Source organism: Chiloscyllium plagiosum, unplaced genomic scaffold (genome assembly GCF_037043375.1).
Source record: "Chiloscyllium plagiosum isolate Xiang-an unplaced genomic scaffold, Cpla_swu_hap1 HiC_scaffold_3, whole genome shotgun sequence".
In the NCBI taxonomy this organism is placed as follows: Eukaryota; Metazoa; Chordata; class Chondrichthyes; order Orectolobiformes; family Hemiscylliidae; genus Chiloscyllium; species Chiloscyllium plagiosum.
Window position 1 is genome coordinate 17,905,145 of NW_028270141.1, and position 16,622 is coordinate 17,921,766.

The 16,622-nt window shown below is 40.2% G+C and overlaps 1 protein-coding gene and 1 non-coding gene across 6 annotated transcripts in view; both read left to right on the top strand.

Annotated features, from left to right (window-relative positions):
• rock2a (rho-associated, coiled-coil containing protein kinase 2a) overlaps positions 1 to 16,622 on the top strand; it is a 232,912-nt gene that overhangs the window by 18,996 nt on the left and 197,294 nt on the right. The window contains exon 2 of one of the 5 annotated variants that reach the window (XM_087977693.1): positions 7,038 to 7,143. The exons of the other annotated variants lie outside the window; for them this stretch is intronic. Coding sequence (XP_087833819.1) covers positions 7,090 to 7,143 — 54 coding nt within the window. The 5' untranslated portion in view covers positions 7,038 to 7,089. The remainder of the gene's footprint in view (positions 1 to 7,037; positions 7,144 to 16,622) is intronic. 5 annotated transcript variants of the gene reach the window in all.
• trnac-gca (transfer RNA cysteine (anticodon GCA)) lies at positions 9,372 to 9,443 on the top strand. Its single transcript has one exon. It is a non-coding gene; the product is annotated as a tRNA-Cys (tRNA).

The following is a 16,622-nucleotide window of genomic DNA, read 5'->3' on the forward strand; positions in this document are numbered from 1 at the left end:
TGCAACTATGAATAGAATGCTGGGAGTTGCATTAAAAGGGAGTTGCTGAAGAGGGGAAAGGAGGTGCTCCTTTGCTTTCTCTCACTTTTTTGACCCTGCAGGGAGCTGTTTAAGTTTCTAGTAACCCTGTTACTAAGGTTTATAAAAGCACAGGAATTGATGGATTGGTTACCAAATAAATGGTAAAAGAAAATAATTAAATAATGAAACTGAGTGCGTGAAAGAGTTGGATGAACAGGGAATGGAAGTGCTGTTTTATTTTCTAAATCAGTTTCTCTTCCTGCAAGTTCCACAGTTCAGAGGGGAAAATACCTTGCATATATGTCCTGAGATTTTGTCATATACCTTTTGGGTCTTCTCGTTTGCTCAGCTCTTGGGAATAGGGTTGTGTGGCTTCACCTAAAGAAAGTAAGGGTACCTAGAGGCAGGACTCTGTCTTTGCAATTGACCCAGAGATTTTGAGGTTGTTTCAGGTTGTTAGGATGAGAATGGTGGTTGCAAAGTGGGCGAGCTAACTCCTCCTGGCACCATGATGCTGAACGTCAATCAAATGAGCAGAATAATTACTAATGTAGTAGTAGAAGGAACAATAATAAAGGGGACTGACTCAATTCTTTGCAATAGAGAACTAGAGTCCAGAAGTGGCAGGGTTTTGGAAATTTGCCCTTCCTCGTGGCAGGGTTTGGGAAATTTGCTCTGGTTGGAATGTTCCAGTAGCTGTCAATGATGTATGTACCAACATAGGCAGGACAAGGAAAGCAGTTCTGCCAGGTCAGCATGAGAATCTATCCACCAAATTAAGAAAATGCATCAAAGGTCACAATCTATGGCATATTTCCTGAGCCACCTTCTATTGGCATAAGTTAAATATGATTAATGAAATAATGCTTGGCTGAAAGTCTGGTGTGATAGGGGTGGCTTCTGGTTTGTGATACTGGGACCAGTACTAGGGAATGTTGGGTTTGTACTTTTGGGACCATGCAGACGCCAGTGTTCTTGAGAACTGTCGAATGAGGGAAGTAGAGGAGCTATTAAACTAAACAATGGGCGAAAGGGATTAAATTTGTAAAGAATGGCAAGTCAAAAGAGTAGAGCCAAGACTAGATAGAATGATCTTAATATAGGAAATGACAACTAGACTGAGAGGAAGGGGTAGAAAGTACACATCTGTATCAAAAGATAAGCCTAACGGTTATAAAAAAAGGATAAAACTAAAGGCCGTGTATCTGAATGTACGAAGTGAAAAAGATAAACTGAGTACAAATACAAGTAAGAAAGATCTGACAGCCATTACAAGGCATGACTGAAAGATGACATTGGGTGGGACCTGAATATTGAAGGGTGTCTGGCACTTATGAAGGCCAGGAAACGCAATAGAAAGGGATGACTTAAAGTTCAGGAAATGAAGATGCAGAAGCAGTTCGAACAGTGATGAGAACTAATATAGACAAGAAGTCACCTTTGGGATGGCTATATGAACACCCTGACAATAACCACACAGTAGAATACAGGATGAAATAAAAGCTTAACAGAAAGGTATGGCGATAATCCTGAGAGATTTTAATTAACATGTAGACTGGAAAATCAGGTAGACGCTGGAGGCACAATTAAATTTATAGAATTTCTTTTGGCTCATTACTCAGAACAGTATGTTCTGGGGCCAACCAGAGATCAGACCGTACTGTATTTGGAATTGTGAAATTATATGCAATTAATAACCAACCTTGTAGTGAAAGCATCCCTAGATAGCAGTGATTAAATTTGCATTCAGTTTGAAGGAGAGAAGAGTGGGTCGGAGGCCAGTATTTTAAACATAAGGGCAGTTGTGAACGTGGTGCTAGCCAAAGTGGATTGATAAATTAGGTTAAGTGATTAATAGAGGTGAAGTGGTGCATGTTCAATAAGGTATTTGAAAATTTACAATATGGATACATTCCAACGAGTAAGCAAAATTCCAAAGGGGGGACCCAACATCTGTGCTTAACTGAAAAGTTTGACAATGGTAACTGTTATGGAGTGGAGTCAACACCCCTCTGATAATTAAAACGGAAACACCCAGAGAAGCTCACGTCACCTTGTAACCTGTTAAAGAAATGTGACAGTGATATAACCTACTTCCCACAATCCAGTCTGTTATAAAGGACAAAGTTAAAAATCTCACAACACCAGGTTATAATTCAACAGGTTTATTTGGAAGCACTAGCTTTCGGAGCACTGTTCCTTCATCAGGTAGCTGTGGAGCAGGATTATGAGACACAGAATTTATAGCAAAAGATTACAGTGTCATGCAACTGAAATGATATATTGCACAAACCTAGATTACTGTTAAGTCTTTCATCCTTTAGAATGGGTTGCAAGTTTCAATTTATTAATATGTAAATCCCAAAACTTCTTTTAAGTGGCATTCTCAAGATAACTTAAGGTTTTATTTTAAAAAGTGACATCTCAGTTCAGAGAATGCATTAAAGTTGTGAGGTCAGAGTCTGTCTCTATCTCAATCTTGAATCAGACTATTTCCAAAGTAGGAATTTATCAAATGTTACGTGGATTGATTGCCTGCATTGACTGACTGCAGATTGTGCGCTTTTTGAACAATATAGTGTGTCCACAAATAAAATTCTGCAAATGCAAATTCACCCCATAGACTTAAGTGTGTGTGTGCGTGCGTGTGTGTGTGTGAGTGATGGAATATAAACCTGTGAGAGTGTGTGTGTATGAGAGAAATTGTGTCTATGAGAGAAGGTCTGCCTGAGTATGTAAGAGTGTGTGTGTGTTACATGAGAGAGAGCGTGTATAGTGTAGTGGGGTGACCTATCATGTGACGTGAGCCCAAGGTCCCGGTTGAGGCCATCCTCATGGGTTCTGAATTTGGCTATCAGCCTCTGCTCGGCCACTCTGCATTGTTGCGTGTCCAGAAGTGCGCCTTAGAGGATGGTCACCTGAAGATCTGAAGATGAATGGCCCTGACCACTGAAGTATTCCCCCATCTGGGAGGGTACACCTCTGTCTGACGATTGTTGCGCCGTGTCCATTCATCTGTTGTCATAGCATCTGCTTCGTCTCACCAATGTACCATGTCTCTGGGCATCCTTGCCTGCAGTGTATGAGACACAACATTGGCAGAGTCACATGAGTGCCAGCCGTGTAATGGTGGTATCCATGTTGGCACTCTGGCACATCTTGCAGTGGTTGCCGTGACAGAGTTGTACAGTGTTGTCCATGTTGTCATGAAGGCTAGGCAGTTTGCTGCAAACAATAGTCTGTTTAAGGTCTGGCGGTTGTTTACAGGCGAGAAATAATGTTGCAACACTTTATCCATGAGGATGAGCACCTCGCCAAGACCTTCCCTATGCCTCCACTTCTTGCCTTTAAATAACCTGCAAACCTAAACAGACCATTGTTCACAGCAAACTGCCCAGCCTTCAGGACAACATGGACTACAACACTGTACAAAGCTGTCATGGCAACCACTGCAAGGTGTGTGAGCGTGTCAACATGGATATCACCATTACACCATCTACCATGTATGCGGCAGGTAGTCATGACTCGGCCAACGTTGTCTGTCTCATACGCTGCAGGCAAGGGTGCTCAGAGACATGGTACATGCAGATGCAATAACAACAGATGAATGGACTCAGCGCAACAATCGCCAGGCAGAGGTATACCCTGCCGGTTGAGGGAACTCTGTCTCTCTGCACACATGTATATACACACGTGTACGCACGCACGTGTATGCATGCGCGCACACACACCCTTCACAGGCTTATGCTTGCACACGTGTAAACACAGTCTCACGCGCGCGCACACTCTCATGCACTCACTCACTAAGGTAAAAACAATGACTGCAGATGCTGGAAACCAGATTCTGGATCAGTGGTGCTGGAAGAGCACAGCAATTCAGGCAGCATCCGAGGACAGGCAAAATCGACGTTTCGGGCAAAAGCCCTTCATCAGGCAGAGAGCCTGAAGCGTGCACTCACTCACTGTCTATCTCTCTCTCACATGCACACACATGTCTATAGGGTGAATTTGCATTTGCACAATTATATTTGCAGACACATTCTATGTTGCTCAAAAAGTGCACAATCTGCAGGCAGTCAAACCATGTAATATTTTATAAATTCCTACTTTGGAAAAAAAAAGTCTCCACTCAAGATTGGGATACAGACGGACTCTAAGCTTACACCTTTAATGCATTGAGGAGAAAGTGAGGGCTGCAGATGCTGGAGATCAGAGCTGAAAATGTGTTGCTGGAAAAGCGCAGCAGGTCAGGCAGCATCCAAGGAACAGGAGAATCGACATTTCGGGCATAAGCCCTTCTTCAGGAACCTTTAATGCATTGTCTAGGCTGAGATGTCACTTTTTTTAATGTAAATCCTTAAATTATCTCGAAGGTCACTTAAAAGAAGTTCTGGGATTTACATATTAATGAATCAAAATCTGCAACCCAGTCGAAAAGCTGAAAGACTTAACGGCAATTTAGGTTTGTTCAATATATCATTTCACTTGCATGACACTGTAATCTTTTGCTAAAAATTCTGTGTCTTGTGATCCTGCTCCACAGCTACCTGATGAAGGCGCAGTGCTCCAAAAGCTAGTGCTTCCAAATAAACCTGTTAGACTATAATCCGGTGTTGTGTAGTTTTTAACTTGTCCAGCCCAGCCCAACATTGGCTCCTCCACATCATGTTATAAAGGAGTGGGTTAAACAAAATGAATATGACAATTTATTTAACTAACTCCAACAGTGAATAAATTAACAGAACAATTTGGATTTGGAAACTGCTGTTGAAGAAGCCTTTTATAATGTACAATACATCCTGTAGCTGGTACTCACTAGAGCCATGTTATGTCAACAGTGCAGTTCATTAATGTTTAACGTAGTGACTACTGAAACCTGCATTTTCATGGTGTAAGGGTTAGCATTGCTGCCGAACAGCGTCAGGGACCTGGGTTCAATTCCAGCCTCTTGCAATTGTCTGTGCAGAGTTTGCACGTTCTCCCCATGTCTGCGTGAATTTCCTCCCTCAATCACAAAGATGTGCAGGCTAGGTGAATTGGCCATGCTAAGTTGCCCACAGTATTCAGGGACGTGTAGGTTAGATGCATTAGTCAGAAGTCAGTGTAGAGTAATGGGGATTAGGTTTGGGTGGAATACTTTTCGGAGGGTTTGTTTGCACTAGTTTGGCCAAAGGGCCTGTTTCCACACTGTAGGGATTCTATGATTCTAATTAAGAAACTGAGCCATTCCTCTCTAACTACCTGTTCCCGAATTGAGCAAGATCCTAATAGGTTGCTGTTAGAATAAATACAACTCCCAATTATATTACAAAGCAATAAATGATAACTTAGTCTCTCAAAGTTCGCACAGAATGTCTTCCAAAATGCACCTTCCTGACTCTGCTGATCTTCTTTCTGAAATGCTTTTGCATTGTCCAAAATGCCTTCTCAATTGTTTTCCTCTGTACAAAATGCCTTCTCCGATGTTTGTATCGATGTTATTTAGATTGTGCTTTCTCTAATACATAGGTGACTGAGAGCTAATTTCATTCTCTTGAGCTGAGGACTTTTAATTGTGGTGAATGGCAGTTGCGTCTCCCCAACTTTGCAAAATGCCTGCATTTTTTATGTCCTCGATGTAAAGAAATTAATAAGTCAATCAGGCTGGTTCCCAGTAATCAAAACCATGAAGTTTAAACAGTATCTAAGGGTTTAAATTGATTGGCTAAATTTGAAAAGACTTGTATTGGTAAAAATGTTGCTTGGCTGTTCGATACAAAATGTTTCAATTTGGGTGCTGTCTATGCACCTGCACTTTGAACTGCTGTTCAGACATCCTTTTTAACTCTAAGCACTGAAAAATATACCATCTTTTAAAAGGACCACACAGTGCTTTCCCCCATTTTTGCAATTTTACACACACCAACTTCGCAATATAATACTTAAATTATATATAACTTGCAAAAATGGGTGTTGGGTCAGAAGGTTGAACGGAATGTTTTAAACAGGGGAAAATAAATCACTCTGATTTAGAGGAATGTTGGAGTAGAAGCAAAAGCCAACTAAAACTGTAAAGATGCTAGGTACTTTCTATAGATATTCAAAAAGTGAATGTTGGTCCTATGGAGATGCGTCTTGTTAATTAATAATGGGTAAGTAGGAGAAATAGATAAATAGAGGTGTTTTGCATCGCTGTTTAGCATTGGTCTTCATCGTAAACCATATGAGCAATATTCCAGAAATAGCTATAAATCAGGAAATGGGAGGAACTCAAATATTGCAATTACAGTGATATTGAGCAAATTGCTGGAGCTACGGGCTCAGCAGTGCCTGGTCTAAATGGACTTCATCTTAGAATCATGAAAGAAATGACATTGATATGTTTGTTTTAATTTGCCAAGATTCCCTAGATTCTTGTCATGTTACATTTGCTATTTTCCAACATAAATGGAACGCCTTTATTCCAAAGGGAGGGAGACAAAAGCAGGACATTTTCGGCCTGTTTGCTTTCATTTAACAGAGGGACAATATTAGAAGTTATTATTAAAGATGTTTTGGCAGGTCTCTTTTTAAAAAAAAAAAAGTTTTGTGAAAGGAAAAATAGATAAACCAATTTATTGGACTTCTTTGAAGCAGTAATGTGTGTTGTAGATGCAGTGTATCATTTCCAGAAGGTATTTGATAAGGTGCCACATCAATGTTGATTGCTGAACATAAAAGCTCATCGTAAAAGGCATGGGTAGGCAACAGACTAGTTAACTCAAAACATGTGTAAATAGATCTTTTTGGTTGGCAAGATATAAAGAACAGTGTGCCACAGGGATCAGTGCTGGGGTCTCAACATTTTACAATTTGTATGAATGAGTTAGACTTGGGAACCAAAGGTGTGGCTGCTAAATTGGCTGATGTAAAGATAGGAAACTAATTTGTAAGGAAACATGAGGTTACAGAGAGATGTAAATAGGTTAAGTGGGTGGGCAAAGATCTGGAAAATGGTCTATGATGTGGAAATTGTAAATTATTTTTGTTTTTGGTAGGTAGCGTGAATAAGCATGTCATCTGAGGGATGAGGGATTGCTGAATTCTAAGATGGAGAAATTTCCTGTTGCCCTCGTACATAAATATGACTCTAAATCCCAAAAGGTTAGTGTACAAGTAATTAGGAAAGCCAATAAATGTTAGCATTTATGTGAGGGGAATTAAATACAACAAGGGAAGATGGGTCTTCACTTATACAGGCCATTGATGACATCACAATTTAAGTTCTATGTGCAATATTGATATCCTCATTTCAGGATTGATGTAAATGTATTGGAAGCAGTTCAGAGATTCACTGAACCAATATTTACAATGGGTTAGTTGTCTTATGCAAAAAGTTTCAATATGCTAGAGTTTAGCAGAATAATTGAAATGTAAGATTGTAAGCAGTCTTGTCATGGTGGAAATGAAGATAATGTTTCCTCTTGTGGTGTCATCCCATTTTTCCACCCCCCCACCCCCAATCGAAGCAAAGCACTGAGACAGAGTATAGTTTTACCTCCTTCATCTTTATCCTGGCCCTGGAGGGAGAGAGAACGATCGCCCATATGCACAGGGACATGACTTCACGGTCTTCTCTGGAACAGCAGTTTCTCAATGAACAATATAGTCATTTTACAGGGAAGAGCATCCAGATAGGGCAACATACATATTGATTGTGTGACCGTTACAAGCAGAAAGTATCAACAGTGAAGATTAAGCTATCTGTTGTCACACAATGAATAATTGGCTTCACATAATGAATACTTTTCACCTTGTTAAACTGACCTCACTTTCTGAATATTACCTCATCTTGTTAAATGGCTCTACATAATGTTTTTCCACCTTGTTAACCCATTACACTTGCCTCCATCACCCCATTGTTAACTGTAAGTTCATCCGAGTTATGCTCAGCTGAACCTCTCTTGTTTCACAAAACTCAGAACTTAACTCTTTCCTTGCCTGCTTATACCCTATATACGTTCTCATTCTATGCACATTCTCAGTGGGAGAGTATAGAATTGTGAGTTATTGTTTAAAAGTAAGGAGTGAGAATTTGTTTTTCTCTGAGGATTGAGTGTCTTTGGAACTCATTTTCTCAAAAGGCAGTGGCAGCCTTAAGATAGAGAGAAATGCATGACGAGGATGGGTTGAAATATTATTTGGGGTCGGTGGAAATGAAAATGTAAAGCATGCAGTAGTCCAGTAATTTTCAAGTTTAAAACCGGGTGGGGCTATTGAACTAGAGGAGCTTGCAACAGTAGAGAGATGAGAAACTGTAACGGGATTTGAAGATGAAAGTTGTAAAACTTGCTAGATACTGTAAAGATTCTGCTGATATTATAACATTTGGGTGATTTGAGTTGGTGTAAAGTAGCCCTAGGAAGCCCAAAGAAGTTGGTGTGGCAACTATGTTGAAGTTGACAAAGCACCTGCTTGAAGGATTAATTTATAAAACATGTTCATTGAGATCAGGACCTCTCCCTTGAAAAGACATCTTAATGTATTTCTTCAGCATTTACAATTCGCATCTCCAAAGATGTTGTGCAACTTCAATTGTTATGGAACATTCTGGAGCAGTTGTTTCTTTGGCAGTCTTTTTCATTCAAATGCTGTTTGTTTTAAAATTTAAACATTACTGAGATGTCACGGTGGACCACGTCTGTTTGCAATAAAACCAGAGGGGAAGGGCACACCATGCCACAACCCTCACCCCAAAGCAGCTGGTATGTAAACAACGCGAGGCTGAGTGGATCAGGGCCAGTGCTATGGTTTACCTGATCAGCTGTCGATGAATTACTGAGCAGTGAAATTCTCGATCTTGCAAGGACCATAGCTTGGGACAATGAGGTGACCCACAATTCTCCTACCAACTGCAGCTGCCATCCTCAATGATGAACATCTCCAGCGTCTGGGAAGGGTTGCTATTATTCAGGGCAGAGTCCTGTCCAGTATCCAGGCTTACAGCTGCCCAAGAAAGCTGGACATCCCAGCAAGGTTTATGCCTGAAAGGAGGCAAAACCAGCTGTCAGAAAAAAAAAACCCAATGCATAGTTAGCCATTTTACTATCAGTTTGGACTGTAGGGGATAATCTGCTGTGGTTCTGTGTTAAGTAAACTGCATGTGATGCTCAATTTTGATTAATTTTCAGTTAAGACTACAGATTTTCAGAAGCATAATACAATGTTCCTTACATTATAGCCAGTAGTTTTGATACTTTGACAAGGGGTTGGTGAAACGTTCTAGTAATGTTTTTCACTTCAAAAATATCTGATGGAAGCAAACACTATTGCAGAACATTCCTTTTTCCTATTAAGTAGCCTCTTAAAAGGCTACTTAATAGGAAAAAGGAGGGGGTATAGCTCAGTGGCAGAGCATTTGACTGCAGATCAAGAGGTCCCCGGTTCAAATCCGGGTGCCCCCTTCAGATTACTTTATGGGCGGCACGGTGGCACAGTGGTTAGCACTGCTGCCTCGCAGCGCCAGAGACCCGGGTTCAATTCCCGACTCAGGCAACTGACTGTGTGGAGTTTGCACGTTCTCTCCGTGTCTGTGTGGGTTTCCTCCGGGGGCTCCGGTTTCCTCCCACAGTCCAAAGATGTGCAAGTCAGTTGAATTGGCCATGCTAAATTGCCCGTAGTGTTAGGTAAAGGGGTAAATGTAGGGGTATGGGTGGGTTACGCTTCGGCGGGTCGGTGTGGACTTGTTGGGCCGAAGGGCCTGTTTCCACACTGTAAGTAATCTAATCTAATCTAAAAGCCAGTGGTGTATATATCCTTTTGTGGATTGGAGCATTGCTGTTTAATGACAGCATACAAAGAAGCACTGTGACAATGTGGTTTAGAAAAAAAGAATCAAGAGATTGGATTTTTACTGAAATAATTTGTAAAGATTGTTTGAATAGCCTGAATCTGTATAAATTGATTTATTGCACTTTTGAGTGTTTAAAGCAATTTTTCAGCATTATCTTTAAATTTGGTAAGGTTTTAATTTATAATGTTTTGCTTTCCAGGTTCATATAGTGGTCATTTTTAATTTTGGGGTGTATCAGAAGGATTTAACGCTTTTGACCAATGTGATTTCTTGTTATGAAAGTTGTTAGTTGCAGAGGAGCAGGAATAGGCCATTCAATCCCTTGAACCTGGTCTGCCATTTAGATTGACTGATTGTATATCTCAGTGCAACAGAATTCGAGACGTTTTACAGCACAGAAGGAGGCCATTCAGCTGATTGTGCCTATACCAGCTCATTAAATGAGCACCTTTATCTAGTGCCAATCTCCTGATTTTCCATCATACCCTTATTCCAATAATTGTGTCCAATTAACTAATCCATGTCCTTTTGAATATCTCAACTGAACCTGCCTTTACCACATTTCCAGGCAGAGCATTCCATATCCTAATTACTCCCTAAGTGAAAACATTTTTCCTGACTTCACTGTTGTTTCATTTGTAGATGATTTCAAATCTATGTCCTCTTACTCTTTTTCATTTTTGAGTCAAAGTAGTTTCTCCCAATCTGCACTATCCAGTCTACTCATGACAATGCTACCCTGGCCATTCGTCTTTCAATCTACGAGAGATAGCCAGTCTTTGGAAAATTGGATCCATTATATATAATCCTCACATCCAGTTCTTTGATTATAGGTGGTACACACCTGGGGCACCAAGGAGTGATACTTGAGATATCCTTGCATCCTGCCATCTTCAGAATGACCAATTTATTCCTCGCTTCTGTCTATTAACTGATTCTCGATCCATGCCAATACGTTATCTGGTAATCCATGGTCTTCGATTTCTGTCTACTAAATTGTATAAGGCCTTACCGAAAGCCTTCAGAAAATCCTAGTAACCACATAACTCGTTCCGTTGTGTGTTCTGCTTGTAACATCTTTTAAAAAGCTCTAATTATTTAACACAACTGCTATTTCCCTGTTTATTAGAATAAATTCAGATTTCTTTGCCGCTGGTGGACCCAAGTTTTTCTTTCTTATTCCTTTCCTCTTTACATATCTGTGGAAGCTTTTATAGTCTGATTTCGTGATTCTTGTCAGTTACAGTAATTTTACTTTATCATTTTATTTTGCTTCCTTGGCTAAATTCCTAAAATGCTCCCATTTCTTAGTTTAGTTCTTTTTGGCAATGTTTTATGCCTCATCCTTTGTTAGCCATCTAGCCTGTTGGATCTTCATGCTTTAATTAATAATGAAATGAAATATCGTGGAAGAGGATGACCAAGAAAAGATGAGGAATAGCTGTTTTTTCTTTCAGAAAAGAGAGGAATAAGTAAGAAGTTTAGCAGTCAGATATAAACAAAATGAATGCAAGTTAATTTTAGAGTTCATGTTAGAGTGGTTTTGAGCTTTTATTAAAAAAGCAGTTTGTATTTGATGAGTGACCCATCGGTTAAAGTATGTTATTTGTTGAACACTGAGTTTTAGGCATTAACTATTTACGCTTTACAGCTACAACATTGAGTGTATTTTTGATTTGACAAGTCCAGTTATTTTCTTCCCATTTCTCTCTCCTGTCCCATTTTCTAATTTATTTTAGTGTGCAGCATCATTTTTTCTCATTGTACTTGATCTTCTTGAATTCGTAGGGCAGCCTGGCTTCATTAAAAGCTTTTGACATGCATTTGTCCCATTCATTTTAAAATAAAATAATCCATGCAAAAAGGAGATCATTTGCATACTCCTTGACAAATGTCGTGATAGTGCACTATCTTTTAAGAGATTATTTTGTTCTGAGTTAAAAATCACACAACACCAGGTTATAGTCCAACAGGTTTATTTGGAAGCACTAGCTTTCGGAGTGCTGCTCCTTTATCAGGTGGTTATGGACAACCTAATGAAGGAACAGTGCTCCGAAAGCTAGTGCTTCCAAATAAACCTGTTGATCTGTAACCTGGTGTTGTGTGATTTTTAACTTTGTACACCTCAGTCCGACATTATTTGTTCTGGGTTTTTTATGAGGGATTGAATGAGAGGTGCTGAGCAGAAGATGCAGGACTTTTGAAGAAGTAGAAGCTACTTACTCCCCTCTCAGTTAGAGCTCAACTGGGGTTTTGCTCTGCTGCTGGATTACCTGAGGCAAATCATTTTTTCTGAATTTGCCTTTTTGCCAAGGCGTGTGTTTATGGGATGTTACCATATTGGAACAGTTTATTAATAACAGTTACTGTAACTATAAATTCTATTAGTTTTGCAATTGAGTTAAATTATTCTAAATTTCTCTTTGGTTGTGTTTTAACTATAGTACACAGAACATAGAACATTAGAGCGCAGTACAAGCCCTTCCGCCCTCACTGTTGTGCCGACTTGTGCAACCAATCTGAAGCCTTTCTATCCTATACGATGTCATTTTCATCCATATGTTTATCCACTGATAATTTAAGTGCCCTTAAAGTTGGCGAGTTTACTACTATTGCAGGCAGTGCGTTCCGTGCCCCTATTACTGAGTAAAGAAACTGTCTCTGATATCTGTCCTATATTTATCACCCCTCCATTTAAAGCTATATCCCCTCAGGCGAGCCATTACTATCCGAGGGAAAAGGCTCTCACTGTCCACCCTATCTAACCATCTGATTATTTTATGTGTCTCAGTTAAGTCACCTCTCAACCTTCTCTCTAAGAAAACCGTTTCAAGTCTCTCAACTTTTCCTCATAAAGCCTTTCTTCATAAGACCTTCCATCCATACCAGGTAACATCTTAGTAAATCTCCTTTGAGCCCTTTCCAAAACTTCCACATCCTTCCTATAATGTGGTGACCAGAACTGTATGCAATACTCCCAAGTGCAGTCACACCAGAATTTTGTACAGCTGCAGCATGACCTCATGGCTACCTCTGCCAATAAAAGCTAATTTACCATATGCCACCTTAACAGTCCTGAATCTATGTACATGGACACCAAGGTCTCGCTACTCATCTACACTACCAAAAATCTGACCATTAATCCAGTACTCTTTATTCCTGTTGCTCCTTCCAAAGTGAACCACCTCACACTTTTCTGCATTAAACTCCATTGGCAACTCTTCGCCCAGCTCTGCAGCTTATCCAAGTCTCTCTGTAACCTACAACATTCTTCAGCTCCACAACTTCACTGACCTTTGTGTCATCTGCAAATTTACTAACCCATCCTTCCATGCCCTTATCTAGCCCAATTATAAAAATGACAAACCGCAGTGGCCCAAAACAGATCTTTGTGGGACACCACTTGTATCTGAACCCCAGGATGAGCATTTCCCATCAACCACCACTCTGTCTTCTTTCAGCTAGCCAATTTCTGATCCACACCTCTAAATCACCATCAATCCCATGCTTCCATATTTTGTGCAATAGTCTACAGTGAGGGACCTTGTCAAAAGCCTTACTGAAGTCAAATGCACCACATCAGCTGCTTTACCCTCGTGCATCTGTTTGGTCACCATCTCAAAGAACTCAATAAGGTTTGTGAGGCACGACCTACCCTTCATAAAACTGTGTTGATTTCCCTAATCAACTGCTTCCTCTCTAGATCATTATAAATCCTATCAATCTCTTACAACTTTTTCCAACACTTTACCCACAACCGAAGTAAGGCTCACTGGTCGATAATTACCAGGGTTGTCTCTCCTTGAACAAGGGAACAACATTTGCTATCCCCCAGTCTTATGGCACTATTCCTGTAGACAATGATGACATAAAGATCAAAACCAAAGGCCTAGCAGTCTCCTCTCTGACTTCCCAGAGAATCCTAGGATAAATCCTATCCAGTCCAGGGAATTTATCTATTTTCACACTTGCCAGAATTGCTAACACCATCTCCTTGTGAACCTGTCCAGTATTCTCCTCGACAACGTTGTCTTTTTCTAGTGTGGATACTGATGAAAAATATTCATTTTGCAGTTCCCCTATCTCCTTGGACTCCACGCACAACTTCGCACTATTATTCTTGATTGGCTGTAATCTTCTAGGCAGAAGTGGGTATTGCAGATTCTGGCAATAGCAGGAAAATTGACATTTCGGGCAAAAGCCCTTCAACAGGAATGCAGCAGGTCGGATGCTGCCTGACCTGCTGCGCTTTTCCTGCACCACTCTATTTTTGACTGTAATCTTCTTCTAGTCATTCTTTTATTTCTGACATACTTATAGAAAACTTTCGGGTTTTCCTTGATCCTATCTGCCAATGACTTGTCATGGCCCCTCCTGGCTCCTCTTAGCTCTCTCTTTAGGTTTTTCCTGGCTAACTTGTAACTTCAAGCACTCTAACTGAGCTTTCACATCTCATCTTAACATAAGCCTTCTTCCTCTTTAGTCATAGAGTTATAGAGATGTACAGTATGGAAACAGACCTTCAGTCCAACCCGTCCATGCCGACCAGATATCCCAACCCAATCTAGTCCCACCTGCCAGCATCCAGCCCATATCCCTCCAAGCCCCTCCTATTCATATACCCATCCAAATGCCTCTTAAATGTCACAATTGTACCAACCTCCATCACATCCTCTGGCAGCTCATTCCATACACATCACCCACTGCATGAAAAAGTTCCCCCTTAGGTCTCTTTTATATCTTTCCCCTCTCACCCTAAACCTATGCCCTCTACTTCTGGACTCCCCGACCCCAGGGAAAAGACTTTGTCTCTTTACCTTATCCATTTTGCTTAATGTAGAGTAGCTTGACCAATCAAATTGCATCTGGAACATAGCATGTTACATTTGCCTTTAACATAAGGAAAAGTTAGGATCTAGGCTGCGCTAAAATATTTTGAGGGGGTATGGCCTGGTCTACAACAATGTGTAGTGCATTGCTTTTTAATGCACACTTTAATGCAATGTTTAGTTATTTTGTGAAATGCAAGTAATTGTTGTATACTTGTCAGCTATCAACAGAGTGCAACTAACAAATTTGTTATGCACAGCACTTGATCTTTAGTGGTTACTGAGCATGCTCTACAGCATTTAGATGGAAATTTCTGGTCACTGGTTTTAATGTTGACATTGGTTCACCTTGTGTTAAATAACGAAAGATTGTAGCAAGTTTTGAGAAGATTTGTAGCTCAGGTGGAGGTGCTGAACGTAGGTTTGCTCACTGAGCTGGAAGGTTCATTTTCAGATGTTTCATCACCATATTAGGTAGAAACTTCAGTGAGCCTCCGGATGAAGCATGGGTAGTGTAGCCCGCTTTCTATTTGTGTTTGGGTTTCCTTGGGTTGGTGATGTCATCTCTTGTGGTGATGTAATTTCCTGTTCCTTTTCTGAGGGAGTGGTAAATGGGATCCTGGTGTGTGTTCCAGTTGGATTGCCATGCTTCTCGGAATTCTCGTGCGTGTCTCTGTTTGGCTTGTCTGAGGATGGATATGTTGTCCCAGTCCAAGTGGTGACCTTCCTCATCTGTATGTAAGGGTACCGTGGGAGAGGGTCAGGTCTTTTTGTGGCTAGTTAATGTTCATGTATCCTTGTGGCGAGTTTTCTACCTGTTTGTCCACATTGACTTCGATCCCATTTACCCTGAAGAAAAAAAGAACAAGAAATGACATCACAATATGAGATGATGTCACCACAGGAAATGACACCACCAACCCAAGGAAACCCAAACACACAAATAGAAAGCGGGATACACCACTAATGCTTCATCTGGAGGCCCACTGAAGATGTTACCTAGTATGATGACAAAACGTCTGAAAACGAACCTTCCAGCTCAGCGAGCAAGCCTACATCCAGCAAAAAATTATTTTAGAAATTCGCCTTTTCAAAACAATTACACAAAGCACTTTATCTCTTTTCAAGGGGCATTTTTACACTGTTGGAAGTTTATAAGTCACATGGGGATTGTGTTTAAGCATGAAATACAGTTATATAGTTAAGATTTAATCTGACTAACACTAAACAGCAAGTCAAGTATGGTGAAATATTTATCACCCATCGGAAATCAGCCCTAGAGAAGAGATTTCTAGGTAGGTTTTATCAAATTGTTAGTTTACCATTGCAATCAATTTTTTAAGAATTTGTTTTCTGTTAATTAAAATAAGTCTGGTATACATGCTTAAAATGAATTGAGTCAAACCAGGATATATTTTGGTATTTGATAACAAGTGTAATAATCAGTTAATTATTTGGAGTCATGCTGATTTGAAAGCTTTGTGGAGTTTTTTTTGACACTGATGAGAGAGTTGGTGGAAAAAGCACAGACAATGTCAGGGTCTTCTGGATTGAAAGCTGCTGGGACATTGGTATGCAGATAGTTGTAGAGGATGTCGTGTGAGAATTTGGCTATGATTTCAATACTGTAGCCACATTAAAAACTTGATTTGGAGACTTTAAAATGTGGGAGATTTAAGGGATGGCAGGTGACGGGCCTAATACTTTGGAGAGAAAGGACTTGCATTTATTAACCATCTTTTGTGACCTTTTGAGCTGCCTAATTATTTTACAGAATTAAGTAGTTTGTTTGTGCAGATGCTTACAAAGGAGTGAAACAACAATCACTTTATACATGGTGCAATTCTACAGACAAGTGAGATAATTCCCTCAGCATTTATTTTTCTGTTGCTGGTTGTGGCTAAAATGTTCACCAGGAAAGAAAAGGCCAATAATCTCCCTTTCAATGCAATGTCAGCCTG